Raw genomic sequence first — 25,985 nt, forward strand, 5'->3', positions numbered from 1 at the left:
TAATACATGGTTAAATAAAATACAAAATACATGTAATGGTGACAATGAATAACTAACATAAACTGTTTAAATACACCAATGGGTTATCAGTTTGACACCAAGTTTCTTTCATTTTTAGAGCTATCCATCCTAATAGAGCTGTTCTGCGGAGACCCGGAAGGCTATGCCATTGGGCTGCTCGATTATGGCAAAAATCATAATCACGATTATTTTGGTCAACATTGAGATCACGATTATTTAACATGATTTCTCACTGACATTGGAAACATCATGCATTTATTGAACATTTTATAAAAACTTGTCTTTTTAACAGTGGATTTCCTTGAAGTTGAAATGTAAACTGCACTGGGTAGGGGAGGAGGCTATTGTCATATGATAATTATTTTGTTACGTATTGTAGTCAAATAAAGGAATGTCTCCAACACCATCATTTACAGCAGGGGTGCTCAAACTTCTATGGAATGAGATCTACATTTTCATCATATTATTGCAGCAAGATCTATTATATACAATATAGGCTATACATTATCACAATACCAAAATTTCAATAGTCTGTAGTGAAATTTGACGATTCTCAATACCAGCTTCAAAACCACAACAAATAATAACACTGACTAATATGTTAATTATGGAAGAAGGGTTTTAAGTAATTATTCAAGACTAGTAAACAGTCAGTAATAAAATAACAACAAAAAACAGCAATGAATAGATATAGATTAAAAATAATAGAACAAAAAATACAAATTAAGAAAATTCAGTGCTTTAAGTTTTTAACAGCAGTAGGCTTTCAAGCATTCAAGTAAACATTCAGAATGAAATACAATATAAAACTACTACTGGTCTTCACTGTAAGATTATAATTTTAGTATTTTTAAAGCTACTAATGTTACCCAGTCAAGAGCAGTGAGTGTTTTCTCATTTTCTTGTTATGTTTGTTTGATTATTATAATGACACACTAGACGGCAGCGGGTCTGTTAGCTTACATTAATACAAGTCCGACATTAAATATTGTATTCAGCATTCTCAGATTAAAAACATTTTCTTCTGCAGTATAGCTCCTAAAGTAAATGTACGTTGTTTTAAAGGAGTTTTAGATATTATTTTGTTCAATACGGCTTAAAAATTCACGTTTGGGGCATGATTGTGTGTAATTTATGTTGTAGAACAAACCGTCCATGTATCTTTAAGTAATGTTTACCACAGAATTTATTTTACTTATACAGTAAATCCAAAACTGCCATTATAAAAGCCTACAGGAAATCCAGTGGGAACCCATGGAGAATTTTCTTCCAGCTTTGTGGACTACAAAAATCCTATTGCGTGGAATTTTTGTCCAAATCGTGCAGCCCTGGTTTGAGACTTGTCATAGGGGTTTGGAACATTATTTACATGAGGGTAAATAATAACAATTTTTACTTTTGGTGAACTATTTCTTCAATTGTTTATCTTGAAAATCTGGTGGGGCTATCAATCACACCGTTACTTGGGGATTATATCTCACACTTTATGTGATTTAGCATGTGAATGTGCTAAAACATTAAGTAAAGAACACTGTTTTTAGGCTGGCCACATAATTGTTCAGTTTTCTCCTTTGGGGTAATGAAGGTACCTCATTTTAGATGACCAATTTATTAGGGCTGGGAATTGCCACAGACCTTCTGATTCAATGTTACAACGATATTTTGTAGCCGATTCAATATGTATTGAGAGATTGTGATTCTGTAAGTAAGAAAGATTTTTATTATTAAATTTAAAAAAAAATCATTAGGGAGACTATTTTAAATTCGTTTGGCTCAAGAATCGTGATTTGTAGCTCAGCAAGACGCTGACTACCATAACTGGAGTCACATGTTCGAATCCAGGGCGTGCTGAGTGACTCCAGTTAGGCTTCCTAAGCAACCAATTGGCCCGGTTGCTAGGGTGGGTAGAGTAACATTGGATTAATCTCCTCGTGGTCGCTATAATGTGGTTCTCGCTCTCGGTGGGGTGTGTGGATGCGCGGAAAATAGCGTGAGCCTCCACATGTGCTAGGTTTCTGCAGTAACGCGCTCAACAAGCCACGTGATAAGATGTGCGGATTGACTGTCTCAGACGCAACTGAGATTCATCCTCCACCACCCAGATTGAGGCGAGTCGCTACGCCACCACGAGGACATAGAGCGCATTGGGACTTGGGCATTCCAAATTGAAAAAAAAAGAAAAAAGAATCACGATTTGTAACAATCCTTTTTTTTTTTTTTTTTTTTGCCCTACAATTTATGCTGTTTGTCCACTCTGTTTTAGAAGATTAAAGGTTCTTTTTCTTGCTACCTTTAAAGCAGCATAGAAATGGATGACTTTTATAAAAATGTCTTCACAAAGTTGCAAACAGAAATTCGTTTCAAACCACCAAACCTTCTCAGATATATTGCTGTTATTTGTTCAGCTTTGCTTGTTCAAATCAGTCGTAATGATTGGGATTATCTTTCTCCTTTATATCCATGGCAACTAATTTGCATCTGCAGCATGTAGATTAAAGGGTCTACTTTAAATATATTCACGCAGAATTCTATCATGCCCGCTGCGAGAAGCAAGGGGTCTGTAGTTGGTGTCCTGCTCCAGGTGCAGGCTCTTCTGCTTTGGCACAGCCGCGTGTCCCTTGGCAGCTCGGATAGCAGTCCTCCTGACAGCTGCTGCTTCCCAAGGGCTGATGGACTATTAATACTTGGGCTAATTTGATCAATCTATTCAGATTTGCCTTGTCCTTTGTCGTTGTAGAGCTGTGATTAAGATGCACATGCCCACGGGCACCATTTTCTGTGCACATTGTGCCCCAGGGAGCAGTGCTGTGCGTGCACGGACTAACATGTGTCCACAACCCTGCACACTTATGCGCTTCAATGCATTTATGCGTAAATGATCAGCTGTGGGTGCTTAGATACGCAATGAAAGGGACTTGAGTAAAATGTCCATGAGATGTAACAGACTTTTAGGGCCTTTTGATGGCACAAAGTGCATGCCGTTATACCGATTAATGGTTTATTATAAGCTTAGGTAGTATTAAATGGCCTGGCATTCTGTTCCACAAAATCTTTCTGGAGATCTGTCCTTGACTAATCATTTGAGCCAAATGAGTTCTCTTTTCTACAGAATTTGCAGTACTCACATTGGCCTGAGGATGGCGGTACTACATAAGCAGTGACTTGAGTCAGGCGGACTGCATTGCTTTTAATGAATGAGCGTAACATGTTCATGCAGGAAGAAAAGACAAAGCTTTGTACTAGTAACCAATAAGCATTCTTCATTTGTGTCCAAGCAATATTTTGTCGTAGCTATTAAAGACTCATTTCTGAGTAATTTAATGACCACTTGTAAAAGTGGTCTAGATTAATAACTTTTTTTGACCAGTTGTTTTTTGTTAGACATTTTATTTAAACAATCTTTTTTATTTTAATTTGCCTTCACCTCCAATATCCATGTGCTGTTAGAGTGGCTTATTAAAGGGATGGTTCATCCAGAAATAAAGTCAAACAGGTTTGAACAACATGAGCGCAAGTAGCATAATTTATAACAGTATTTAGGTGAACCATCCCTTTAACTTGGCAAAAACACATCCGAGCTGGTTTGATCAGTGGTATCTCTAATTTTCTGTGATGACTTCCATATATTTCATCATCTTGAACCACTATGTTTGTAATGTTCAGCTTCACTTAACTGATCTGTTGAGATTTGCTCCTGGTTATGCATCATTGCAGCTCTCTCATTTCACATTAGCCCTACTACATTGCCTTCTGGAATAATAAAGATTGTGTGTTAGTATACACGTGCCCTTGTGACTGCCGCTGTTGAAAGCTCAGCCAAAGGGATCTTACCCAAGCACTGTGCACTCCAGCTTACATTTTCTCACTCGGTTGACAAAACTGGCACGTCAAGTGTACCGCAACTAACCACCCAAGTCTCAGCGGTGCTGGTGTTTCCAGCATCAGGGAATTGATCCAGTAGTTAATATTGGTAAAGGGTGGCTAAGATGAATATCAATGGATGGCTGATTCAAAATCTGTTGTTGATATGGACTGAAAGGAATAGTTCACCCAAAAATTAAAATTCTGTCATTTACTCACCCTCATGTCATTCCAAACCCACATGACTTTCTACTTCAGAACAAGAGAAGACATTTTGAATAATTTAGTCTGTGCTCTTGTTTCCGCACAATGGAAGTGAAAGGTTAAAGAGTCTGTCAGTCCTTAACATCATGCCTAACATAAAATTTTGATAGATTAAACGAGATGTTAGGGACCGATAACCAATAATACTTAGTCACAAGTTTAATACTTGGGGTTAGGGGTTTGTTCAAATCACTAACCCAAAATATGAGCAAAAATGACATGCATGTATTGTTTTGGGTTCTAACGTCATTCTGCTTTCTAGGAAATTGACGAAGCCTGCAAGCGGATCAAACGTGAGATTGATGATTTGGGCCCTGAGGTTGGAGACATCAAAATCATCCCACTGTACTCCACCCTGCCGCCACAGCAACAGCAGAGGATCTTTGAGCCTCCTCCACCCCGCAAACCCAATGGAGCCATAGGCAGAAAGGTAAACATCACATTGCACATCCCTATAGGGCTGGATATTCGCAACTACTTAAAAATGATACACATTATCATGCATCACTATATAATAATTGGATTGCAATTGAAACTGTACCAAAAGTGTAATAAAAAGAGAGATTTTGCAGTATCTAGCATGGTTTGCTTCACTTTTGTTTACAGGAAATTAGATGAATGCATGCTCAAAAAGTATTGATACAAGGGTAGGGTTGGGTATCATAAGGAATTTAACAATTCCGGTTCCGATTCCTCCTAACATTCCAGTTATTTAATGGTTCCTGTATTGATTCCAATAATTCTTTTGGTACCTTTTTTTTAAAATAAAGAATTATTTGGAAATGAGTAATGCAATTCTTATTGTATTTACTACCTTCTGCTGTCTGTTACCAAATAATGAGATAATTTCAAATTTTTACAAAGCAGATATAACAAATCAGAAATAAATTGAATACAATTCTTGTAAAAGCTGTGTTTGCAGACTTTTTAGAGACATAATTACCAATTATCCAATAATACAGTAGATCCTAACTATATTTTAAATAAACAAATCTAAACCAACAAGAAATGTGATGGCATATTTCATTAATTCATTTATTCTTTTATAAAATTCTACTTATTGCAACAAAACCTCTGAATCTTTAATTATACATTGTCATATGAACTACCAGTCAGTAACTGCACTGCTTGATTTAATAGAGACACAGGTCATCATTAAACAGTAACAGTTCCAGATACAGTTTAAACTGTGTTATGTTGCCTAATGTTGCACTTCAGGCTTGTGAGACTTCAGCAGTTCTTATTTAATTTTGAGTTGGGCATTCATGTCTTGCACATCAGTATAAGATTACTTGTATACTGGACTATAAACGGAAGTGCATATGTTTCGTGCTGTAGATTCAAAAGAGCCAACTCGAGTGTCATTTGATCTGTAATTAAGTACACTGGTAGAGCTGTGTGTTTTACACTGTAGAGTCAGTAGAGGGCAACGCTGCTGCAGAAATGTGCTGCCTGAAACACTCATAGTATTTCAGGACGGTGTTCTAGCCGCATTGGTGGAAAATTGCATGCAGGAGGATCGTTAACTGAACCGAAAGTCACGAAGTCATACGATTCCAATATTTTTAAAAGAACTCTGTTTCCAACCCTATACAAGGATCTAAAGTAGTGATGCTGTATCATGAAATATGTATCACAGTTAATTAAATGAGTTTATCAGCACTAGAGTTGCACCTGGATTGTTACGGCAACAAACCATCCTTTTACTCACGGAATTGTGTATTGGTCGGATGTTTTTTTTTCTTTTCTTTTTTCTCCCAATTTGGAATCCCCAATTCCCAATGTGCTTTTAAGTCCTCGTGGTCGCCTAGTGATTCATCTCAATCTGGGTGGCGGAGGACAAATCTCAGTTGCCTCCGCGTCCAAGACCGTCAACTTGCGCATCTTATCACGTGGCTTGTTGAGCGCGTTGCCACGGAGACGTAGCGCGTGTGGAGGCTTCACACCATCCACTACGGCAACCACGCTCAACTCACCACGCGCCCCACTGAGAACGAACCACATTATAGCGATCACAAGGAGGTTGCCCCATGTGACTCTACCCTCCCAAGCAACCAGACCAATTTGGGTGCTTAGGAGACCTGGGTGGAGTCACTCAGCATGCCCTGGGATTCGAACTAGCGAACTCCATGGGTGGTAGCCAGCATCTTTACCACTGAGCTACCCAGGCCCCCCAATATCCAAATTTGATATTGTGTGTTAGTCATTGTCGTCACTGTCAGGTTCCAAAAGGCACTTTGAAAGTAGCCCATTTCAAGTCTTCTGGAGCCATTCGAAAGGTTTGTGTAAAGAATAGACTGAATATTGGTCATTTTTGACTATAAATCCTCACCTACAATTCAGCTCTCATGTCATTCTCTATTTGGCATACTCAAACTGGCTCATTCGATTTTAGGGTATGACTAGAACTGTACAACTAATCACATTAAAATAGGCAGATACAATGAGTTTAGAAATTGGATTCGTTTTAGGAAATCTAAAGTGGGGTCGGCACAGCTCTGCGACTGTATTCAGTTATTCATTTAAAGAAGGGAAAAGGATGATGGAATGACTATCAGTTTTTGACAGATGGAAGGATGAGTAGTAAGGAATGGTAGAAATTAGTTTTCCTTTTTTCTTCCTTTCATCTTTAGCTTTGGTATAGAAATGACTCACAACATATGCTGCTTTTGTCTGCATATACAAAATGCAGAGTCTTTTCTAATTTAGGAAAGGAAAATTACTCATCCTTTTATCATTTGGAAAATTTGGAGCTGCATTCTTTTTTTCTTAAATCTTTTTTGGACCATGACAGCTTGCTTTCACTCCCCCCTGTTTTGCTTTCCGTTTGTCTCTCAACTTGAATATGGTCATTTGTCAATTTTGGCATGTTGGCTGTGAAAGAATGAAATGTACTCTAGATGCTCTATCAGAGCTCATTCACTGTAAAGTGTCTTTCATCCCTTACTCTTACCAGGGGGTTGTCTGCATTATAGCAATTATGCAGACAGCAAACACTTTCTTCCTTTTGTTTTTGCGACTCCCATTTCATTGCACTTTCTCTCAAATAAACCTGATGATTACAGTGTGAAAACCACCTGGACGCCTGCATGACTGGCCAGAGATGTGACAGAGTATCACATCTGATCATCGACTGTGAGTTTGCAAATATTTAGCTGAACATCTGATGAGGACTTGATTGAGTCATCGCCCCAGCCTTCCCTACAGAAAGCACTCCGCTTGTCATTATCGCCGCCAAAGATTACTGACGTCCTAATGAACTAATGCAACTGTTCACTGATTTGAAAATTTCTGCATTCTCGTTCCCTAAATTTGATGGCTATATATCTGTAGCAATGACTAAGTCTTTGCTGCATGCTTAGTTTGTGTTTTGATTAGAGCCTGACCGATATGGGATTTTTGAGATCGATACCGATTTTAGAGAGGGAAAATTCACCGATTACCGATATGGTGGCCGATATAGTTAATTTTTGAGCCGGAATGAAAACAGACCTTTTCTATGTGGATTTTCACCGATTTTGCAACTGCCGGTCTTCCTCCAGAGGGCGCTTGTTAGCTCACCGACTAAATAATTGTGCTGCACTCAAATATCATTTTTTTTTTTTTTTATTTATTTATTTATTTATTTTTTGGCGTATTTGAGACGGGTATACACAAAATATTTGGACCAGGGCTGTTCAAGGCTGCTTCTGAAGGTTTACTCTTCTGCAAAATTTAGTTCCAATGCTTAGTATTTCCGAAGACCTTGATTAGCTGGTTCAGGATGTCTTTGATTAGGGTTAGCGCTAAACTCTGCTGGATGGTGGCCCTCCTAGAGCGGAGGTGAATAAGCCTGATTAAGGCCAGTCTAACTTGACGTCAATATAGAGGAGCGCTGAAACCGAATTAGCGTACTATTGGAGGATGTACTGCATTTGATGATGAAGAACGTACTTCTCATTTGTAAAAAAAAATTGTTTAGAAGGGGTGGGAGAAAAATTGATTCACAGATGCATCGCAATTCTTTATCCAGTGATTCTCAAAAAGTCGGAATCATTTCTGAGTTCAATTTAAACCATGGTAGTGCAGTGGCGCTTATGTGCGTGCCAGGGACAGAGTAAGATATGAGAAACATGTGCATATACTAAAGCCAAGCACACACTATACGACTGATCACAGACTGGATGTTTCAACCACACGATCGCCCGTCTCATTAAAACTATGATCCTGAAATTCATTCTCAAGCTCACGCACAGCAATGGGAGATTTTTGTGATAACATGTCAACAAACAACATGAAAGATGAGCTTGCACCCATTATTGCACTGATTTGCACAGAACAGGAAAGAATTAGCTGAAAATGAGATGGTGGTGGGGAGACGTGGGTAATGTTTTTATCTTCCAAATTCAATTATTTTTCACTTATATTTGCAGAGCAAACTGATGGAACAATGCATACGAGATGCTTGATTTCTTAAATAATAATCCCACTATTTGTGTCGCTTTACGATCACCTGTAATGTGGAAAGGAGAAGCTGACATCTGCACTCTCACAGATACAGATACAATGATGTAGCCATCCTTGACCAGCAACCTCTGTAGTTAAAATAAAAATGAAAAGGCTTGGAATAGATTAATTCTAATTAATAATTTAATACTATTAAATACAAAGATTAATGCTGTAAACACCCAAAAATTATTTTAACTGAATTTGATATATAAGATGCGATCACAAATGCAATTGCTGGCTATGTGTGCTGCCATGTTGTTTACATTGCAATGCAGCATTGGATTCTGAGTTTAAGAAAAGATGGTTCTAAAAACATAGTCCTTCCACTTTGTTGCACAGGTAGTGATGAGAATGAGTGACGGATGGAACGATAGAAGGCTAAAGTGGACTAACTCATTTATACATTTTTTTTGTTTGCTGTCAGAAAACATCGCTGCATCAAAACAGCCATCTCTGACCGTAACAGCTTTAAACATGTTTGTTATATAAAAATATTGTGATGCTGAAATGACTATTTGAGGAGCCGATTCAATATGAAAACCGCATTAGTCCTTTTTTGCTGGTAACAACATTATGAATGCCGGTCGCACTAGTTTGATTGTACACCTCTGAGTGCTGCCTATTGTAATCAAACCAGTTTGATAGCATGTGCGAAAGGGTTAATATAGTCAGTTGAAGTGTTTTGATAGAGAACCAATATTTATTTTCTGTTATTTATTTTATTGTGTTTTTTAGAGATTTCTTTGATAAAAGGTTTTAAAGAAAGAAACTAAAACACTGGGATACTCTACTAAACTGAGTGTTTTGAGAGAGGACTGTTTATTTAATTTTATGGATATTCAGTGTTTCGTTCACAACTCATTCATACGAAATATAAAGGGCCACTCTGTAAATAAAATAAATAAAAACAATGTTTATCTGTTTTTATGATGACATTATTGCCGTCCAAAGACTGAACTACACAGTACACCAACAAAACAGTTTTTGTTGTGGATTTTGTAGTTATTGCAATTTTCTCAAAACCTGGTTATAGTATTTTACCTACAGTCTAAGAAACCCAATTTTGGTTCTGACATAATACTCATTCTTTTTGGCATACTATATAGTAGGGAAATATGCATATTTGGTCGCGAGGACCATCTTTTTGACTTTTAAATGTTTTAATCAGATCTTTTGAAATGTTGTTCTTTAAGTCAAGTTATAAAACATTTTCCTGAATGTAAACCCAATACAACACTGTAATGATGCCAGCGTAGGATGGCTGGAGTTCAGCAGTTTGGAGTTCTCTCTCCTTCTCATTGGCTAATAACCCATAGGTACAATGGAAATTGTAGTATTGCTGATGACATTTTTGTTCGGTTCAATACAGAAACAGACAGCAGGAGCCGTCGCAGCTTGTTTGCGACTGTGTTGGGTCCATAATTCAATACAGGTTCACACTTTATATTAGGTGGCTTTAACTACTATGTACTAACATTAAATACATACAACACTATGTGTTTACTGTGTAACTACATGTTGTTCTGCAAAATTCCCACATTTGCTGCTACTGAGGTTGAGGTACGGGTAGGTTTAGGAGTAAGGGTAGGGTTAGGATTAGGGGTTAGAGTTGAGTTAGGGGTAACGTTAACAGTGTAACTACAAATGTAATTAAAATGCAACAACATGTATGTACATAATAAGTACTTTGTATCAAATGGTTAAGTACATAGTAGTTAAGGCCACCTAATATAAAGTGGGTCCCAATGCAGTTGAAAGGAGGGGCTCCCTTATCCGTATGAATATAAAATGTGAGCAATTAATTCAGTTGTCTTTTTCAGGTCTACTACTGTCATGGCGGAGCCACAGTTTGAGAGAATCTTGAGAAAGTTAGGTACACTGTAAACAATTTAGCTAGCTACCCAAATAAAAACGTATCTGGTTTAATGGCACTGACATTTAAAGATAATTCTGTTGCCCCTTGAGTACGGAGATTTGTTACAGTAACGCAGGAACGCTACCATGTATGTATGCAACCTCGCGTTAGCAATGCGTTGGCCAAGCATTCATGTCTGCGTTTGCAGACTTTACATGTTGAGTATGTTTCTAGCCTTACTGTTGTTTACTTGATCATCAATTCATGTTGTCTTGCTGACTTAAAAGGCTTTAGTTTTCACCAATCCTGGAATGAGAGACCGACAGAAGAGCAGCTTGATAGAATTGAAATAGCACTTGTTCAAGTGTAATGCTACCAGTGTTAGCCTTGTTTGGTCAGCCAGCCAACTTTCTTCCAGACAACTTGCGCATGGATCATTGCCTCCTTAAAGATGCAATTTCTCAACACCTCATGGTTCAATGAGGACGACTAAGTACTTGTAATGCATTTAGTGTTTTTTGCTATGAGACTCTTCCCATAGCACTTGCCTTTTGATAATTTCCATGACTACCACTCTGGAATATATCTCTTCTTAAAGGTCTTTTCCAGGTGGCCATATTTTCTAAAAATGATGCAGACTGGTTTTGAACTACATTGTATTTTATCGAACTCATGGGATGCTTTGAATCTCACTGTCATCAGTGGTCTGTTAGGACCATTCTCTGCTGGCATTGGTCATAGCCCCCTGTCTCCAGACGGCTTTTTTTTTTATTGAATTCTCCCAGCTTTCCATTAATATATAGGCAAAGGATTTTCAGCAGCTGAATTACATCAGGTCAAAGGTTGCATTTAAAAACCCTGCTGCATTAAAAACAAAACATTTTGTGGCTAGAGAGACCTACACTCATAAAAGGATTTAAGGGCCTCGAAAGCATTTGCTGGAGGAGGCGGAATTACATGAAATGCAAGGATTGTCTCCACCATTTTTTTTCCTGTCTGCCATAGAGGCTGGAAAGGTTTTTATAATTTACATTGAATTACCTTGAATTTTTACACAATGGCAGCACCCTTTAGCAGGCTCGCTTGCAAAGATCTTCTGTGACACTGTTTTCCTCTGTACATTAGTATTTGTCCTATGTAATTTCTCATAAGATGGGTTTTCATCCAACTACTTTTGTGCATATTTTGAAATTGCGCATAAAGATTCCTGAATGGAAACACTTGATATGCAAATAAGCTTAAAATGTAATGCGCTAGGAGGAGGTGGATTTTCTAGAGTTTCGCATTAGTTAAAATGTGGATTAAGGTGATGAAAACAGTTTATTCGTAAAACGATTACATGTTTTGATTATTCGTGCATGTGCTATGAGCGTGCGATAGCTTGATGTGACTGGCCCAATGAAAGGTCCGACCTTGGCATACAGTTCTTTGAACATAGCCTTTGTCATTCGGTAATGTTTAATCCACAGCTGGTCGATAAAGTGGGACCTCACAATCCGGCAGAACAGTTTTGAGAGCGGGCGCTCCCAGGTATGCGGAGACTGGGGACATGTGGGCATTGCAGCCATTTCAGCCCCATTATATCAGATATTACACTTATTCTGCAGCATCTCCTGGCAACATTTAATAAAACTAAGTACAATTGCTCCAATCCTGCAAATAAAACGCTCCCTGAAGCAAGGAGGTCATTTAGATGCTCCATCATTACAAGGTGGGCTCCCATAAGTTAGTGCGCATGACGTAGTGGATGGAAACGCACAAACATTCGTATTTTCTTAAGTCGAATTTTTAGAAATGCACTTAAAAAATGTGAAATGTTTCGATGGAAACCCAGCTATAGACAGCCTTTAACCATATAGGCATAAGGGGTAATTGTAAACCAAAATAATCTGATACCAGGGTTCAACTTTACATGCTCTTGCATTCTTATTCCCTCTTCCAACCTGAACATGTTTCTCTTTCTGGCTACAAGCTTTTTCTGTGACCCATTACATTTCAGAGAGGGTAAATGTTGCAGCAGACTATGATACTTTAATCAGCTGAATGAAAATCTGACAACTGTGGGTTTCCCACTCCACCCTTCAGTTTTTCTCATTCAAAATTAAGCTGTTACTTTCAATTAGCAATTAAGGTCATCCAGATATCCAATTCGCCTTCCTACTTGCTTGTAGCCAGGTTGTGAGGTTGCAACCCCAAAATGGATTGAAGGTCTACTTAATGCTGATTAATGCTGAATGTATATAAAATGCAACAAACATGTAATTGTACATAGAATATTAAAATGGGCTTTCAACTTTTAAAAGAGAGGGAAAAAATGCATCCCATATGTTTTGTTGAAGTTCAAGGCTCTGCGTCCAATCAAACTCTATTGCATTTTGGTGCACATTCATCTGTCTTTTGGCTAATAATATAGTATTTAGTTCAGTGTTTGTTCCAGCTGGTAAATCACACTTACGTTCATTTTCCTTTTCATTCTACGTGATGTGAATCATTTTTAATATTGTTGGAGATTTGCACCTTATGGTAATATTAATCTTAATGTTCGATTCATTTTTGTTTACTTTTGTACGATAAGCAGTTATGGGAATGTATTGGGCCGCCGTTTGATGTCCTATGTAACACTGATCCGATCTGGAAGCAAGACCAGTTGAGAACCACTGGCGTAGGCGATGGGATTGTTTTTAATATAGCCTGCTCTCATATGCTGCCTTGCGATGCAAACTCCTCAGGCTACATGAATCATCTACATTGAATTTACTGTGTCCAGTGTGACAGTCTTTTCATAGAGCTGATATAGAGATGCAATCTGTCTCTACTCCAACCTTCTTCCAAATCATCTCATCTCAGCATATCAAAGACTTGTCAACATTCTCCTTCTCAAAGACTCTTCAGTATTTCACTATACCACACACAAAGGGCATGCATACTGTAAACAGGCGAGAGAGTGAAGAAGAGGGACGTGGCATGAATAATAGTGTCTTAGGGGTTGGGGTCTCCAGGGAGAGGAAGATGGCTGCATGCTGTGCACAGACATGTATCTTGCCTCCAAAAAGAGCAGTGGTAATGTGTCTGGACGGGCTGCTCGGTGGAAAGCAGTCCGACTCAGCCTGCACACTCCCAATTCGACTTGATTGCAGCAACTGTTGCCTTACTCCCCTGTTGGGTTGTATTAGTCTTCTATCCTGTGACAGCTCGCTGAAGTGTCCTTAAGGATTTAATTCCCACTGATTTTGTTTTTTTGCTGCTGCTTTTTTTTTACTCCCCACTTGCCATGGAACTTTCTTTTAATTAGATTTTTGGTTTCCCCCTTAGCAGTGCATAACTTTAGAATTAACCACTCATGAAATGTACTAAGAAAAGTGATCCTGTTAGTGTAAACTGTGTATCTGGGTTTAGCATTTGCACTACAGACCTCCACAGAATAATGCACAATAAAGAAAACACTTTGTGTTACTGTACCAAAATGCTTTGCCGTATCACAAATTTGTTCTGGATTGAGTAGGTGTTTCAGACACTGATTCGCTCAAGTCAAGTTATAAAGGCTTAAGATGGGTCTGGGAATGGTGATGCACTGTTAAGAATCCTTTTTAGGATTACTAATCTACTAATCTAATTACTTTGTTAGGCAACTATTACGATTACTTGGTCCCCGTTTACACCTGGTATTTAGATGCGTCTCGGGTGATCTGATCACATGTGGTCAGGTGAGACTCTTCACTGTTTACACCTGGTCGCTTAAATATGTCTCCTGTGACCACTCGTGATCGGATTTGGAGGGGAGGGACTCTGTTTCATGACAACATACATCATTCACTATGTCAGCTTGCTACAGCATGACATTAAAGCACAACAAATTCAGGCAAGACAAAGCCTGGAAAAAATTAAATGAAATTTCTGAAATTTAATCTAAGCACAAAAGCAACATTTCGAGCAGAATTGTCAATTATTTTAGTGGATTACCTGTATTTGCCTGAACTGCAGATGTTTGTGCTTCTCATCTATCCCTGCATATCAACATCAGACACACTGAAGAAGATCCGTGAAGTTCTCATGCTTGTGTATGTATCCACTTTATAAAATTTTCTGATCGGCCGGTTTTCTTTTTAAAGCTGCTCATAACCGGTAAAATTTAAACTCTTGTTTTCGCGCAGTGGTTGAATGACAGGTGAAGGGTGGCGCTTTGCTGCTGCTGGGACGCATACAGGACGGATTAGCGTTTACACCTCAAATGTGATGCGTTCACATGCGTTTTTGACCACATTCGTATGTGTTTTTGTGATCCGATCACAAAACATTTTAGACCTGTTTATACCTGTATTTAGCACTGACCACATGTGATTGGATCACCAAAAATGCATCTGAAGCTCAAAGTATACTTCGGTACAGGACACGTGACGCAAATCTCGTTATCAGAAGAGTGCTCAAACATTGAATGCGTGCAGCCCGATTTTCTCTCCGCGTGTATTTGAACGTGTAGAATGAGCATTCGCATTTTTTTGCATGATTGAGTGGATCCACAAGATGGAAATACTCACAACTGAGCCGTTGCTGTCACGAAGAAATGTTAGAAGACATAATCGCCGGTAAGTAACAGGAGACGAAAGTAATAACAACAACAGTGGATGTGCATGTCAAGAGCGCGTGTGTGAAGAGGTCAGGAGATACAGAAGGTATATAAAGACTACTTTCAGGGTCTAAACTCCTGAAGAGAAATTGTCCAGCATCTCATTGCAGTCGTAGCGTGCATGCGGCAACCGCCTTTGTATGCGCACACCGTCAAATTGAGTATACTTTGACAGGCTCGCATTTAACAGTACACAGACGCTGAACGTTGCGACAAAATCTAAGTATACTTTGGGCTTTAATATGAGGTGTAAACGGGGTCTTGGAGTTAGTGATTTGAAACCTTAACCCTGTGTATTACATTGTGACAACTTATCTTGCACTACTTGTGCGATGGACATAAATGACAGCTCCACCTTTTGATGTGGAGAGGGCTATTATTTATTTATTTATTATTATTTATTTTTTTCAGCAATAATACTTCAGATTTTTGCCTGTCAGATGAAAAAATGTGTGGGGGAAGAAAAAAACATTCTGCACACAGTCACTACCATATGTGATGGTTTTTGATCATCCTGGTCATTGTAGAACATGGCTAAAAGCAACTGAACTTTAGTTTTCAATTCACAAACACATTTTTAAAGGTGATACTAGCTGTCTGAGCAAATTGAGCTCAATCTTAAACTTTTTGTTTCTGCTCTCATAGGTTGTGGTTTCTACAAACATTGCTGAGACGTCCCTGACCATCGATGGTGTGGTGTTTGTAATTGATCCTGGCTTTGCCAAGCAAAAGGTTAGTCTTCTCCTCTCTGCCTCACTTGTCTAATCTCGCCCCATCATCTGTTTCCCTCTGCCTCTGAATTCCCCAGATAAACCCAGTGGCAGGGTTCTGACAGCTACTCGAGATGGAAAAGCTAGTTATTTATTCTGCTGACATTTCCCTGGCCCAGCTGCTGCTGTCATACATGTAATCCAGTCAGAGATGAAGGATGGCTTCGCTTTGGCATATTGCTGTGGTGCAATGTTGAGCGTTTATTATTCATACAGCTCTCTCTTTTATTGCACAGGTGTATAATCCTCGCATTCGAGTTGAGTCGCTTCTTGTAACGGCTATTAGTAAGGCTTCAGCCCAGCAGAGAGCAGGCCGTGCCGGACGTACACGCCCAGGAAAGTGCTTCCGGCTCTACACCGAGAAGGCGTACAAGACTGAGATGCAGGTGAGTGAAATGTTTGTGAATCTGTTTTGAATTGTTTATATACCAATTATATTTATTGGCTTGGTTGAATCAATAATAGGTTGACCAGGATATGACCTTCAGATTACCATGTGTCATCTTGTGCTCGGAATGAGGAATAAATTCAAGGAATAGTACACCCAAAAAGGAAAATTCTCTCATCATTTACTCACCCTCATGATATCCCTGGTGTGTATGACTTTTTTTCACCAGAACACATCTGAAGAAAAATATCTCAACTCAGTAGGTCCTTAAAATGCAAGTGGTTGGTGATTTCACTTTTGAAGCTCCAAAAAGAACAGATAGTCAGCATCAACATCATCTATATGACTCCAGCGGTTAAATTAATGCCTTCTAAAATGGCACGTTTGCTTTTGGACAATATTTGTCAATATTTTCCATTTGAAATATCAATATTTAAGTACTTTTTAACTTTAAATAATCACTTCTGGTCAGAAGCAAAATGCTCATGTGACGTAACCGTGTTGGCACGTTAGAGAACTGAGGCACGTGCGACACACACGGAAGATCAGCGCTGTTTACAACTGAGTAGGAGGAACACTTTACAGAAGCTTAGTTGGTTTTGGTTTAGATCTGTATTTATCTGTTTCTTTACTCACAATTGTGCATTTGTGTGTTTATCCTGGATGTTTCAACAGAGAGGAGAACGTGAGATTCGTAACTTGGCAAGGTGAATACGTCACGCAAGAGGCCGCGTGAACACCCTCTCATGAAGCTTACCAGAAGCGATGATTTATATGTAAAAAGTACTTAAATATTGATCTTTTTTCATACCAAAAGCAGTTGTATCGCTTTAGAAGACATTAATTTAACCACTGGAGTTGTGTCGATGACGTTTTTGCTGACTGTCTTTGATTTTTGGAGCTTTACATGTCTGATCACCAACCATTTGCATTTTAAGGACCTACTGAGCTGAGATATTTCTGTTTTTCTTCAAATGTGTTCTGCTGAAGAAAGTAAGTCATACACACATGGGATATCATGAGGGAGAGTAATTGATGAGAGAATTTTCATTTTTGGGTTAACTATCCCTTTAACTAGCCTTTGAAGATTTTCAGCCTTCTCATCATCCCTGGTTATTACGCAGGTCTTCAGTACCTTCGGAACCAGGATCCTGCTCTTTGAACATGGCATACTTGGTTAGCCTGATAAGTTTCTCAATAACTTGGCATTAATCTGGCATATCTTCTTGAATAATAAGTCTTTCAGTAACTGGTGTAATACATGTTACTGGGATAACATAGCTGGATGAACTTTCAGCTTGCTTTGAAGGTTAGAAAATCCCATGTTTATCCAGAAACTTGACCAAGTGTAAGCCGTGTTTAAGGAATGGGGGCACATTTACTAAAATGGATATGGTGAATGTTCTGTGAACTATGTTGAACCCAATTCAAACAGTTTAAAGACCCCATGAAATCCAAATTGGAATTTTGTGGATTTTAGTCCATGTCTTTTAGCTTTTAAAGCCATATTTATACCAGTGTTCTTCTAAAGGTTGATATTTAACAGACATAATGCATTTAAAATTAGTTGTCTTTTTCTTCTGGGAAAATAGAACCAAAAATAATGACTCATCTTGAACTATATTGATTTTTGTCCAATCTAATGCCCTCTGGGATGAGAATTTTTCTCTTGCTAATACCACCTCAACTGATTAGCAAGTAGCGAATTATGGTTGATGTCTGTGACATCAATAAAGCCTTTTGGCTATTCAAAACCCAGACTTTGTTTTAATAGGAAATACATCAACACAGGAAAGAAAGCGATGCTTGTCAAGCCAATTCACAGGGACTTTGAAGTTTTGACTACAAAAAAAGCTATTGAACATTTTATGGGGTCTTTAAATATTGCCCATCTCTATGGATGACAAATGAAGTTTTTAAACCTACTACATCGCTCCTCAAATGCAGCAGTCTTGGTTCATATGAGAATGTGTTAGTGTGATTAGTAAAACCCTGGAAAATTCATTTTCCCTTTTCTTTCCATCTTTCTCTCTCTTACTGTCCCCCTTTCTACTGACAGGACAACACATATCCTGAGATTCTAAGGTCCAATTTGGGCTCTGTGGTGCTCCAGCTCAAGAAGCTTGGTATCGATGACTTGGTGCATTTTGACTTTATGGACCCACCAGGTATGCAAAATTGTCTCAGAGGCAAGTATTTATTTTAATTTTGGATAATCCTCCCAGACAAACTATTCATAAAAGATTGACTATAAAACAACTATGGTGCAGCACCCATCCTCTCTTAAATAGGCTGGTATTTCAGAGTCAGACGTACACTGATCAGCCACAACATTAAAACCACTGACAGGTGAAGTGAATAACATTTATTATCTCATTACAATGGCACCTGTCAAGGGGTGGGATATATTAGGTAGCAAGTGAACAGTCAGTTCTTGAATTTCATGTGTTGGAAGCAGGAAAAATAGGCAAGCGTAAGGATACGAGCAACTTTGACAAGGGACAAATTGTGATGGCTAGACGACTGGGTCAGAGCATCTTCAAAACGGCAGGTTTTGTGGGGTGTTCCCAGTATGCAGTGGTTTGTACCTACCAAAAGAGGTTCAAGGAAGGACAATCGGTGAACCGGCGACAGGGTCATGGGCGTCCAAGGCTCATTGATGCATGTGGGGAGCGACGGCTAGCCCATCTGGTCCAATCCCACAGAAGAGCTACTGTAACACAAATTGCTGAAAAACGTAATGCTGGCCATGATAGGAAGGTGTCAGAAAACACAGTGCATCACAGCTTGCTGCGTATGGGGTTGCGTGGCCGCAGACCAGTCAGAGTGCCCATGCTGACCCCTGTACACCACCGAAAGCGCCTACAATGGGCACCTGAGTATAAAAACTGGACCATGGAGCAATGGAAGAAGGTGGCCTGGTCTGTTAAATCAAGTTTTCTTTTAGACCATGTGAACGGCCGGGTGCGTGTGCGTCGTTTATCTGGGGAAGAGATGGCAGCAGGATGCACTATGGGAAGAAGGCAGGCCGGCTGGCGAAGGCAGTGTGATGCTCTGGGCAATGTTCTGCTGGGAAACCTTGGGTCCTGGCATTCATGTGGATGTTACTTTGACACGTAGCAACTACCTAAAGATTGTTGCAGACCACGTACACCCCTTCATGGCAGTGGCCTCTTTCAGCAGGATAATGCGCCCTGCCACACTGCAAAAATTTTTCAGGGATGGTTTGAGGAACATGACAAAGAGTTCAAGATGTTGACTTGGCCTCCAAATTCTCCAGATCTCAATCCGATTGAGCATCTATGGGATGTGCTGGACCAACAAGTCCAATCCATGGAGGCCCCACCTCACAACTTACAGGACTTAAAGGATCTGCTGCTATTGTCTTGGTGCCAGATACCACAGGACACCTTCAGAGGTCTTGTGGATTCCATGACTCGACGGGTCAGAGCTGTTTTGGTGGCACGAGGGGGACCTACACGATATTAGGCAGGTGGTTTTAATGTTGTGGCTGATCGATGTAGCTTTAATCGTGTAATTGCTTTAAAGCAGTTTGGAGACTGATGAGAACATTCATTAAAACTGCATGATGGCCAGACTTGTGATTGCTGAATAGTAACGACTGGAAAGTTTGTGTGATTGGCTCATCAGCTTTTCTGAAAGGTTCATGACTCACTAGCCTCCTTAAAAATTCTCTCTCATTGAAGCATTCTGCTTCCTAACATACTGATCAATTTATGACTGCTTCAAACTATCTTACTCTGTGCTTAAAATCAAAAAGCATACATAAATTAGGGCCAGGCAATATAGCTTTAAAAATTATGGGGGTTTTTCTCCCCCAGTCATCAGTTGAAATAAACTGGTGTTTTAATACATTTTATTGAAAATGTGTAGCAATGCATAGTAATAAATAATTTTATCCACTTATCATTTTTTTTCATTAAACCATTTGTAAATGTAAAATGCCAAGCAGGGACTTCGGGGAACATGTTTGATGATGCAAACAAATTGTTCAGCCAAATCTTTGAAATGGACAGTTCGAAAGATCTAAATACCGCAAATGAATCAAACATCGCAAAATATCACCATTTAATTTTCGGTTAAAATCAGAAGTGCTATTAAAATATGTAAGCATGGGTTTTAGATGCACTCAAACATGTACAGACACATAAAGGAGGCCGTATGAAAAATCACAGGGATTTATAGTGCTGGGCGAAGCCAATGGAAGCCATTTGCCCAGTGACATTTGCCAAATGTTCGCTTGTTTCCTCACTGTAATGTACGTTTAACTTTCTCTCACATCGATTTTGCCTCCAGTTAACATATCAGCACATTCCATACTACCATTAATGTCTAATATTGTGTCCACAGTGTGTAAATTACTAATAAATATATATACATACACACACACACACACACACACACACACACAGAGGTTTACTCTATAGCTCCAGTACAGCCTATAGTGAATTTTGCCAAAGTGTATTGCTACATCCTTTTAAAACAAATAGAAAAAGTCTGATATACAAGATCAATACTTGTTCTTAATAACAAACTGACCGCTGCACTTTTTTTTTTTTTTTTTTAAATGAAGTTTTCCAGACTCATTTATACAGACAGCCAGTCTTTTCACCCTATTCAGCAAACTGCTCCAAACCTAAGGCGATGCTAATTTTCAGTTAACATACAACTGGCCATTAGACCCAAACTCTCTAGAGCCAAAGGTCAGTAATTGAATTTGTTGGTGTGTGACCAGTGTTGATCCATTAAGTAGAGGTTCCTCCCTGTAATTGAATTAGTGGCTCTGCTGTTTGGAACTGCTTGCATGTCAGATGAAAAATTAGCCCCCTTTGTTTTGAATTAAAAGTTAGTTGTTGTCCAGGGGACCACAGCCACAATGTTTTCACTGCAAGCAAACTGCTTTAATTTGCTCATGCAGCTCTTTATGTTCTTCATCATTATTATTATTATTTTTTTTTTTTTTTTTACCATTGCTCATACTTGTATTTATTCAGATCCCTAACCCTTAACCTGAAGTATTAAACTAAGATGCACAACTCGTCCTGCACCATTTGTGGTATGGACATGAATGATACCTCAAACCGTTTGGCTCATTGAAGTTGTGCGTTTACATTTTGAAGTGATTGCACGCATGGTTTTCACCTAGCAGGCAAAATGGGGGGAATATAATCTCATAGACTTACATTGAAGAAGCTGAGCTTCGAGGGACTAGAATATCATAGAGATGTTGAGCATTTTGACATCGTCCAGTAAGCAATTACCCGGAACAATGTAGAAACCACCTACAACACCCTAGCATGGCATAAGCAAGTTTTGCACAGGCTTGGGTTTGAATATAGTTCAACATTTCCCCTGCCAATAGTTATTTTAATTAATGCCATGTTATTTTTTTCTTTTTGCGAGTAATTTTGGCTATCCCTTTTGCCAGCTCCTGAGACGTTGATGCGAGCCCTGGAGCTGTTGAACTATTTGGCTGCTCTGAATGATGACGGTGACCTGACGGAGCTGGGCTCCATGATGGCTGAGTTCCCTCTCGACCCCCAGCTCGCCAAGATGGTCATAGCCAGCTGCGAATTCAACTGCTCCAACGAGATCCTCTCCATCACCGCAATGCTATCAGGTAATGCATGCTTGCATATGTACACATGTCTCCTGTATATGATTTAACACAGTGGTTCTCAACCTTGTTCTTTTTGATGCTATATGGAATGTCAGTTTAAATATTGTAGACCTATGTCTTAATTTTCAGCTTCAGTTTTTAGCATTTGAATATAACTTTAAAATATTTTATCATGAGGCCCCCTTGGAAGTGTATTGAGGTCCCTAGTGGGAAGGACCCCTGGTTGAGAACCACTAATCTAAGAGTTTTCCAAGAATGGCTGTAAAGTTTAATTTAATTGATCATGTAATTTCAGTTCTTTGCATCTCAGATTTTTCATTCGGCATTGTCTGAATTTGCTTAGGACAAAACAAGTGGCTTGTGTTAGACTCCTGTTTTAATATCTGCATTAAGTATCCAAAATTTCCTACTGCTCAAACTGTAATTCTATTACAAGGTAATCATAATGGTTACGAGATCATGAATGCAGTTGGTCTGCTTATGCATTTAGCTACTTTGCTGATAGCATTATCTAGAGTGACTCTCTAAAGAAGTACTCACAAAGAGGCAAGTTGCATCATTTAATGTGTTGCCAAATCACAATGGTACTTGAAGAGTTTAATGTCTGTAATGCAGAGGGGTGGGGGAAGAGTAGGAAATTACATACAGTATTAGCGCTTGAGATCTCGTTTTGCCGCACTTTAGAGGTTCTGGCTTTGTTGGCCAGCTCTGAGGTTCTCCAAGACCTTCAAACTCTGATTTGATTCTGATTAGAGACTCTGGCACACCCTGTTGTGTCCTTAAGTTCCATTATAACCTAAACTCCATGACACTCGATCCACACAGCCTCTCAAGTTCATTATGCCGCCAGCATGTACTGGAAATGAATACAAGTAGCAATGTCAATCAGGTATGCTTTTGCTGGTAGGTGATTAAATAACGGAGAAAGCTCAGACAGATGAGACCACGTGCATATAAATGAAGATCAGTTAAGCAACCTCGCCTGGCTAGGATGGTCCCTCAGAACATCAGACCACAGGTTTTACTTAATTTCCCAAGCTACCGTTCCTTTCTTGCAGAATGGCAATTCAAAAGCAGAGAGAAGCAGCTCTTCCCCCCACCCCCTCCTACCATTTGGTGTAGCGTACCCTGTGCCGTACTCTAGCCTCAGAACTAGGCCTTGTGTCCTGTCTGGGTGAACGCTTGACTCATCCCTATGGGCGGCTATGTTGGGGCCCATACCAACCTTGTTTAGTCCCACAGTGCTTTGTGCGCCCCACCGAAGCCAAGAAGGCTGCTGACGAATCCAAAATGAGGTTTGCCCACATCGACGGGGACCATCTGACCTTGCTCAACGTCTACCATGCCTTCAAACAGAGTATGTATGCAATTCACACACTCACTCACTCAATCAATTATATCTTGTGCTCATCTGAAGTGATTCCCTCCCCCCATTTTTAATTAGCCTAATTGCCTAAATCTATTATGACTAATTTCAAGTTGTTTTTGTAGGTGGCCAAAAATCTTAATTTGTTTTATCAAAATCAGTGCCTCCAAGGCAACACACGATTAAAAACTGTTCAGAGGAGGCTACTCTCTGCATTGCACACTTACTGTATAGTGTTCAATGCATTCCACACTACATTAGCTTTCATATTTTGTATAGAGTTCCCATAAGTTTCTTTTCACCTCAATCCTTTAGCTATATGATATTTAGCTCTTTATGTGATCATATTTTTTTTGCAAAGATCTTCTGTTATTGATGCACTTGGGACTGGATTATATCTCAAATTATTGTGATACATTTGCAATGATGCAGACGATATAAAATTAAGCAGTGTCGTGGTAATTTTAATGCGCTTTTAATTTGGCTGGTATTTTGCAATCTTTTCTTCCGGGTGTGAGCATTAAAACATGTTTTGATAGCATCTTGTTTAAACTTCTAGCGTTAGTGTTGAAAAGCCTCAGTCGTTTCTGTAAATTACTTCAAACTAGTTTAAAAGAATTTATTCAAACTTTGATTCAATCATGTATACGAATGTCTCTGGTATGTTTAATGTATAAAAACGTTTTAGTAAAAAAAAAGAATAGGCAAATATTGCCATTTATTGCTATTTATTATATTAGTTAATATAAATGTAAATTATTATTATAGTGTAATTGTCCTTGTTCATTTAGTGAAAAAAACACTGGAAAACATGCCTTGATTTTTAATTAGATTTTACTGTATTTTACCTCTTTAACCTCCTGAGAAAAGAGCATGACTGCTGTGCATTTTCCATTTCCCTTTTTGATTTGTAACTAGTAGCACCTTATAAACAAGCAAAAAACATTTGTTTTCTAGAGAAAAAAGTTTTCCTATAAATGTCCGCATATGTGGACAGTGGGATTAAGTTTTAAATAATACCAAGCTATAGAATTGTCAGATTTTTTTAATCAAATAGTTTGTTTGCAGGAGTGTTGGTTATTCAAGTTTTTGAGACGTTACAGAAATTTCAGCTGATTTTCTGTAAAGCTGAATAAATAATTCTTATTCAAAATAATGGCCAGCATCATCCAATCACTGCCAACCATGTTAAAATAAAATTTAGCATTATAAATTCTGAATCGAAGTATTGATTACCATTGGAAGTGCTTCACGGAAATCAACACCATGCTGTTGTCACGTGACTCAGTGCAGCAGAAGTTTAATACTTAAATGACAGTGTAGAGTATTGTGAACTATATTCAGTCGGTTTTAATAAAAATTTTGCATTGTGTATAGTGTAGCCAAAAAACAACTTCCATGCATGTGGACACTGGGTCGCACTAAGTTAAACATTTTAAATGAAAATTGCTACAGTGTAGTTTGACTGATGGGTGTTTCCTCTGTTTCAACCTAAAATCACCCTTTTTAGCAGTTTCAGACCAAATACATAAATATTGAAACATATATTGAATATTGTCGAAAGGCTGCTTTAGTTTTGCTGTATCGCCCAGCCCTAGTTTCACTATATGATTGATACATTTCTGTACTTAAGCCAGCATCTTAATCTTTTAAGCTGTCATTTTGTTTGGTAACTGCAGATTTAGTTTTGTACAAATGTCATGGATTTATCTGTACACTTGATTTAGCAGTGCTGATCTGTGTTTAGATCTGTTTATATGTTTAGATTATGCTTGCCTTACCTGGTTTTAATTTTGAACTCTTCTTGTTCCAAGACCACGAGTCTGTGCAGTGGTGCTATGATAACTTCATTAACTACCGCTCACTGATGTCGGCTGATAACGTGCGGCAGCAGCTCTCACGCATCATGGACCGCTTCAACCTGCCACGTCGCAGCACAGAATTCACCAGCCGAGATTACTACATCAACATCCGCCGTGCTCTTGTCACAGGCTTCTTCATGCAGGTGTGTGTCTTAGTGTTTGTCCGTGTCTGTTAACTGTATATTTCCATTAGTGGATATAAAAATAGGCAAAATAACTGGACATATTATGTCTAAAATGTTAGTTACATGACTAACTTCTTGTTTATAGAACTGTTGAAAAAAGAAAATCAATATAAATGTGTAATATACTGCATAAATATATTAGTTTACTTTTGTCTAATGACTAGAGAACAAAAAACTCTCCTAAAATTAATTTGAAAGAGCTGCTTCAAATTCTGCCCAGGGTCATGTTGCAGATTGCAAGTTGTTTTAAATATCTATAATGTGTTCAAATTCCGCAGAAGGCGATTGTGGATATCTCTGCATGATATTGCTTAGACACCCACTGAGATGTATTATTTAGTTAAATTATATCGTCCATTGGTTTCTTTGCCTTTCCTCTTTTTATCCTGGTGAAGTTTTACCAACCCAGAGGCTTTAAACATAATGTGTTGGCACATCAACAGAAAGCCATGTGGATGTGGCCTTGAGGGCAATTTTAGCAGATCTTGATAAATACACTGACTGGTTATCCATATAATCTCAGTATAATACTATGTAGCATTTGCCTAAAGACACGGAACTATGAGACTTCACAAAGCCTTATAAATTGAACCACATCCAGTATCATTAGATGCTGAATGGTCAATACAAAATCAAATGTACAGTCTCCGCAAAAATGCA

General features: G+C 38.7%; 2 protein-coding genes across 2 annotated transcripts in view; one reads left to right on the plus strand and one right to left on the minus strand.

Moving 5' to 3' along the window:
- Window positions 1-25,985, minus strand: part of LOC127434310 (extracellular superoxide dismutase [Cu-Zn]-like) — a 794,804-nt gene that overhangs the window by 66,159 nt on the left and 702,660 nt on the right. The gene's annotated exons all lie outside the window — the stretch shown is intronic.
- LOC127452251 (ATP-dependent RNA helicase DHX15) overlaps window positions 1-25,985 on the plus strand; it is a 54,682-nt gene that overhangs the window by 22,391 nt on the left and 6,306 nt on the right. The window contains exons 6-12 of the mRNA XM_051717957.1: window positions 4,409-4,576; window positions 15,759-15,845; window positions 16,120-16,269; window positions 18,331-18,439; window positions 21,721-21,912; window positions 23,147-23,269; window positions 25,093-25,283. Of these exons, the coding sequence (XP_051573917.1) occupies window positions 4,409-4,576; window positions 15,759-15,845; window positions 16,120-16,269; window positions 18,331-18,439; window positions 21,721-21,912; window positions 23,147-23,269; window positions 25,093-25,283 (1,020 nt within the window). The remainder of the gene's footprint in view (window positions 1-4,408; window positions 4,577-15,758; window positions 15,846-16,119; window positions 16,270-18,330; window positions 18,440-21,720; window positions 21,913-23,146; window positions 23,270-25,092; window positions 25,284-25,985) is intronic.

Source organism: Myxocyprinus asiaticus, chromosome 1, assembly GCF_019703515.2.
Source record: "Myxocyprinus asiaticus isolate MX2 ecotype Aquarium Trade chromosome 1, UBuf_Myxa_2, whole genome shotgun sequence".
NCBI classification, from domain to species: domain Eukaryota; kingdom Metazoa; phylum Chordata; class Actinopteri; order Cypriniformes; family Catostomidae; genus Myxocyprinus; species Myxocyprinus asiaticus.